The sequence below is a fragment of the Arachis ipaensis genome, chromosome B08 (genome assembly GCF_000816755.2).
Source record: "Arachis ipaensis cultivar K30076 chromosome B08, Araip1.1, whole genome shotgun sequence".
Classification (NCBI taxonomy): domain Eukaryota; kingdom Viridiplantae; phylum Streptophyta; class Magnoliopsida; order Fabales; family Fabaceae; genus Arachis; species Arachis ipaensis.
Window position 1 is genome coordinate 3,192,358 of NC_029792.2, and position 5,885 is coordinate 3,198,242.

General features: G+C 33.3%; 1 protein-coding gene across 3 annotated transcripts; it reads left to right on the forward strand.

The window, feature by feature from the left end:
• Positions 684–4,854, forward strand: LOC107614492 (DNA repair protein RAD51 homolog 2). Of its 3 annotated transcripts, none has more exons than XM_016316690.2 (12): positions 684–796; positions 898–1,050; positions 1,657–1,760; positions 1,854–1,917; positions 2,030–2,085; positions 2,612–2,692; positions 2,820–2,879; positions 2,992–3,083; positions 3,155–3,274; positions 3,913–4,056; positions 4,436–4,464; positions 4,553–4,854. In XM_016316690.2, the coding sequence occupies exons 1-12, from the start codon at positions 713–715 to the stop codon at positions 4,553–4,555; spliced, it is 990 nt and encodes a 329-aa protein (XP_016172176.1). In that variant the 5' UTR covers positions 684–712; the 3' UTR covers positions 4,556–4,854. The 3 variants fall into 3 exon arrangements, with proteins under 3 accessions (XP_016172176.1, XP_016172175.1, XP_020964258.1); XM_016316689.2 differs by having other exon boundaries at positions 3,988–4,056; XM_021108599.1 differs by lacking the exon at positions 2,612–2,692.

The window sequence follows — 5,885 nt, forward strand, 5'->3', positions numbered from 1 at the left end:
TCGTGGTTGAACTTCTAAAAAATCCGGACATTATTACTAAGCACCTGAAACTATTGTGAGGAAGATTGCAGATTTACTCACCAGAGAGTGGAAAGTTGGAATCGGTCATACTTTCAGAAAAATAAATAGAGGGTTGACTTCTTAACCAATGAGAGCTTGAAAGAAAAACCTATTACGATTCCAAAAATAAATAAATAACTACTATATCTACGAGGTTCATATATAGACAAAATGTAAAAATCAATACCCGAAGATCGAAGGGAAAAAAGATTTAAGGATAAAGTTTCTTCCGATAAAATAAAATAAATAAAAAAAAACTAATGTTACAGACCTACAGCCTATATAAATAAAGTTTGAATTTCTATAACACAAAAAGAAGTTTGAATTTCAAGTGACCCAAAGAAAGATAAATTCCAGATTATATAAATATTATCTAAAAATAAAATATGGTGACATTTTTTAAACCGTTAAAAACTTAAAATATGAACAAACACCTAAATTAATTCTAACAAATTTTAAATCGAATATTTTAATTTTTAATTAATTTTTATTATTTTAAAAATCTTTAACTGTTAGCTTCAAGCTCTTTCGGTTCCCCTTCACTAGAATCGAGGTCCTCCATTTCCTATTCTCCGTTATTATTATTAATTAAATAAGTAACTAATTAATAAATAAATTGCAGGATGCATTGTCTCTGACTGAATTTGAGTTGATGGAACAATTGGACGTTGGGATGGCAGAAGTAAAATCTGCAATGGCACATATCAGTGAAGTTGTTTGTCCGCCTTGTCAAACTGTACTCCTAGCTGCTCATTTTCCCTTTAGATTTCTTTTTTAATAATTATTTTACACGAATTTTTCTTCAATTTGTTGAAAAACTGGTGGATATTGTGTTAGGCATTGCTTCTGATGGAGCAGCGAGTGCGCGATGAGAGATCGGCCGGTCATCTTCCAACTCGTTTGAGAGGATTAGATGAGGCCTTGTGTGGCGGCATACCCTTTGGTGTTGTGACAGAGTTGGTTGGTCCTGCTGGAATTGGCAAAACGCAGGTACATTATTAGGGTTTCTAGGGCTTAATTATTTGTTTGTTTACCTGCTTTATCAATGTCAGGATATCCATATCCATAAGTGACTTCATTAGTGTGTATGAATTTATTTATTCTAAATTGTCATTGTTGGATCGGCCAAGACTTTTGTACCAAAAGAAAGAGCTTTCCAGAGTGAGACATGTTTGTTTGCCAAGCTAGGTTATAGCTAATCAGTTAGTTATGAACATATAACTTATATACTGTATAAAAACATAAATACAATCATACAACTCTCTGCATAGTTGTGATTTACCATTATACAGCTCAATTCAATCATTGCCTCAACTCCCACTATCTGTTTAGCTCCTTTCTGTAGCACTTGTACAAGTTGACTGAAGTTTTGTCCATTGGAAATGCTTTCATCATATGAAAGAGCACCTGCATTATATTATAATCTGGTGCCTATTCTAAGTTATAAGAAAAGATGTGTATCGCATGTCCTTTGTTATATTCTTGGGGTTATGCATATGGATATGGGCATCTACATGCTTTCAGCAATTCCACCGGCTTGTAAAAGTATTGTTTTTCCAGTTATTGTTAATCGGATGGGTGAATTTTTATTTGCAGTTTTGCTTGAAGCTCTCCCTGCTGGCATCTTTGCCGGAAAATTGTGGAGGCTTAGATGGGCGTGTCATATATATTGATGTTGAATCCAAATTTAGTTCAACAAGGTATTTGAAGCACATGAGCTCTGTCTAGCTGCCCTGAATCATATGAATAAAATGCAGAATTCTTTATCTGTGAATTTCATTGTTTTTTTCCAGGTTGATACAGATTGGAATAGAGAATTTTCCTGAAATATTTCTCAAGAAAGGAATGGCACAGGAGGTATGCTGGTTATTTCTTTCTCTTTTTCTTATCTGGACTACGTTTTCATCCCAATTGAACTTGATAATCTCTATGAGCCTGATGAAAATTATCTTTGCTTGAGTTATTGCAGATGGCTGGTAGAATCGTTATTCTGCGTCCCACATCACTTTCTGAGTTCACTGAGAGGTGTGAATTTCCTTAAGACTTTAGCAAGGATGTTCAATTTTAGGTGCCGGAGTAGTGAATTTAAAGAAAAGAAACATACTGATGATTGTTCATGTACAAAGAAACCTGTGTAGTCTTAAAGAGATTATGCAATAGTTTGGAGAAGACTGAACAGTAGAGGAAGGTCACGATGACATAACAAATACAAAGCTCTCATTAAGGACAAAAAACAAAGAAATTTAGACAGGGTTTGTGCATCTAAGTAGTTTTACTATTAGCTTAGACCTCGTTCAGAAGGGTCTGGTGTTCATGATTAACCTTCACGGAAGACTGAAAATTCCTCTGATCATTCTGATTGGTCCGTTCATGATTGCACAACAAGGCTTAGTGATCATGAACACACAATCAAAAGGATCAAAGGTGAAAGCCTGATACCGTGTGGGTTGATCCACAATATTATTTTTTAGTTATTTTGCAAATTGGTCTGCCATATCTTATTGCTCCTGTTAAATTGTTTATGTACTGTGTGATGTGTTGATGCTACCAGTTTGCACCATGTCCAAGTATCACTCCTCCAGAAACAAGTGAAGTTGCTCATCATTGATAGCATGGCTGCCCTTGTTTTAGGGTGAGACTGACTTTTGGACAATAATGTGAACAATGGAATCAAATATTCTCATCAAAATTTTAAGTATATAGTGTTCTCCTCTTCATGGATGTCTCATGCATAGAAATTGGTTGGTTTTTCTATCCAGTGAGCATGATTGTGGAGCTTCTAGACAACAAGCATTGGGTTGGCATGTTTCTTTTATCAAGTAAGAACCATGAACCAATACGATCTTTCTTGTTACATGTATGATATTATTCTGAAGAGAGATTGTAATGCAATAATTCCTCTGAGGCTGTACTGATTATGCATGTCTCTAGGTCACTTGCAGAATTTTCACGAATTCCAATAGTAGTGACAAATCAAGTAAGATCTCAAATTGGTGATGAACCTCTTACGTTTTCCTTTCAAGGTATGATGGACAAACTATCTTTTGGAGACTTTCAACTCCTATATTGACATATAACTATCCCTTCTAAGCAGTACGAAGCCACTCTATAAAAAAAGAAGATCGTGCTGCATATGATTCTCATCTTGTTGCTGCTCTGGGCATTAACTGGGCTCATGCTGTGACCATCCGTCTTGTACTTGAGGCCAGATCAGGTTGGCTGTGTTTTTGTAGATGTGCTCACTTGATTTTCGAAAGCATTTTTCTGTAACAAATGCATGTAGATGGCTCCTCAGCATGAATCAAATTATTGGGATATGAGTAGGGATAATAAGTTCAAGTTATGGTTATGACTTCCAGATCAATATTCCAACTTTCAAGCATCTATTGTATATTTTTTTATTTGATGACTTACAATTTCCTATTATTTTAGCCAAAAGAGGAAGAAGTAAGAAATCAATACTGGTTTGTAATCTGCCCTTCTGTTTGTAAAAGAAGAATTTTGTGCATGAATGTTCATTGAATGTCTCTATACTCAGTTAAAATTCTCATAAGTTTTGGCTAGAAACTTCACACGTGATTTGAACTTGAAAATTACAAAGGTCTGATAAACTTTTAGCAATTAGATGAAAAGGGCAATGAGAGATAGGATTGGAGTACAAGATAACTATATCTTACTCAAAAGTCTGAATGACTGTGATGCATAGCACTAACCTTACTAACACAATATAACCTGGCTCAAGAAACACATGATCGATAATATTCTAACAAAATATGTCAGTCACCATTTGAATATTGCAATATGTGATTGTTGTCATACAAATTTAAATTCTAGAAGCTCATTTTCTTGCAGGTCAAAGATTTATCAAGTTAGCAAAATCTCCGATTTCTCCTCCTTTGGCTTTCCCTTTTAACATAACTTCATCAGGGTTGGTTCTTCTGGATGATGATGGGATAGAGATGAAAGGATCAGAAATAAACACTATCCACTGCCAAGGTTTGTCATTGAGCTTCCTATTAATCTGTTAGGCCCTGCTGAATTCATTTTAAGTGAGTAAAAAATATGAAGTGGAAGTGTGGAACTCAAAAATAAGCTTTATTCCCATGAAAAAAGTTTTCTCGTTCTGGAGGAAGTTTTACATGGATTGATGTGCTGAACATGATGTCTAAATTGTCTCCCTGCATGTAAATAAGATATAGTCATAGGTCAAAGCATTGCTGAAGTTAGTTTTCTCAAGATTCTAATAATTATGCTGAGTATTGCAATTTTTAAGTTACACTTTTTCCCTAGGATTTAAGTTCTCCTTTATCTGCTTTAATTGATTAAATCTCAAATAATTACTTACCAAAATTCAAATTTTCATGCAAATATGCAGGCCAAAAAGCTTTGTTCAATTCTGAATGGGTAAGGTTCCAAATGATCAGTCGGTTGTATCTTAGTGTATGTCATGTCACTTGATTTAGTTATACCTATATCCTTCTTCATTTTTCAGTGAATGTAGACTAGTTGCCTTAACCTGCTCAATTAATCCCTTTCTCCAAGACATTACAAGGTTAGTTTTATTTTTATTTGTTTTTTGTGTTAATTTACAAGGTTTAATTGATATAAAATTCTTGCTTGTGGTGTATATATTATCGACTACTCTTTCATACTTGAGGTTATTTTAGTTCATGTTTTTGGTTTGTTTAATTGGGGTGGATAAGTGAAATTTATCTTATAGCATTTCGAAATATTTGGAGTTCGTTTTAATTGATAATTTCTAAGAAATGCAACGCAACAAGTTTAATGACTTCAGTTATCAATCTTGGCTCTGCTGAAATCGGATATTGTAGATTTTTATTCTTTACTTAGATTTAGACATGGTTAGTTTTATACTTTTCACAAAGGAATTTGTGATAAACTGACCATCAATGCAACCTTAGGGAATAGGTCTTATAAAATACTGAAAACGTGATTAGATGATTAACCTGTCAAGTTAACTAGGACTAATAACTTAGGTATCATGTTTAAGTGTGGCTCGCCAAGAAAAAAGAATGGTTGACTTCTTAGATTGCTCGCAGAAACTCTGCTTTTATATAAAGCTGCAAGTAGCATATTCAATGCACCATAATATATAGTTGCTAATGAAGACATGTATATGAAGTTGGTCAAACGTTTCAGACTTATATCGCAATTCTTAAAAGTGATCATTCTAGATTTCTAATATTGTAGCACAGGATATCAAACTTTGAGTTTTACCGAACAAATTTTTATTAAAATATTAAGCTTATGAGTTTACTTTACTCATATTTGAGTTTTTACGCAAGTTAATTCGATTTGAAAAGCTAAGATGATGAACTCGTAAGAATTCAAACTCAGATTATAAACTTGCAAGAAGTTACCTGTCAAGAATTTGGTAATCATGTTAGAAATCAATTTCTTGCTCAATGGAATCAAATTATTTTTAAACATAAAATATGGACTTTCAACAAGTCTAGTTCTAAAGTATCTGCCATAAATTTATTTCTTGTAAAAAAAAATGAATCCTTTTTATAACAGTCTATATATTATTTAGCATAGTCTATACATCGAGTAAATTGAAAATATCCAAACCCAAGATTTAGTTAGGGGATATTAAAATGGAGTGAAATTGAACAGAAGAAATATTTGTATTGGAAAAAATGTATAAAGTAGAAAATGGTTATGGATATTCAGCTGTAGAAGATGATAAAGGGATTTTAAATGAAAATAACCCACAAGTTTATAAAAATTGGTAAAACAGCTTTACTTTTTCTGAATACCATGGTCCATGGCATTTAGCATATGGATTGTTATTATTGCGATTG

What these genes read in the sequence shown, in the direction of transcription:
- LOC107614492 (XM_016316690.2), top strand. Translation starts at nt 713, where the DNA reads ATGGAACAATTGGACGTTGGGATGGCAGAAGTAAAATCTGCAATGGCA. An exon ending in CTTTCTGAGTTCACTGAGAG is followed by an intron (nt 2,086 to 2,611) that starts GTGTGAATTTCC and finishes TGATGCTACCAG; the next exon opens with TTTGCACCATGTCCAAGTAT. An exon ending in AAACACTATCCACTGCCAAG is followed by an intron (nt 4,057 to 4,435) that starts GTTTGTCATTGA and finishes GCAAATATGCAG; the next exon opens with GCCAAAAAGCTTTGTTCAAT.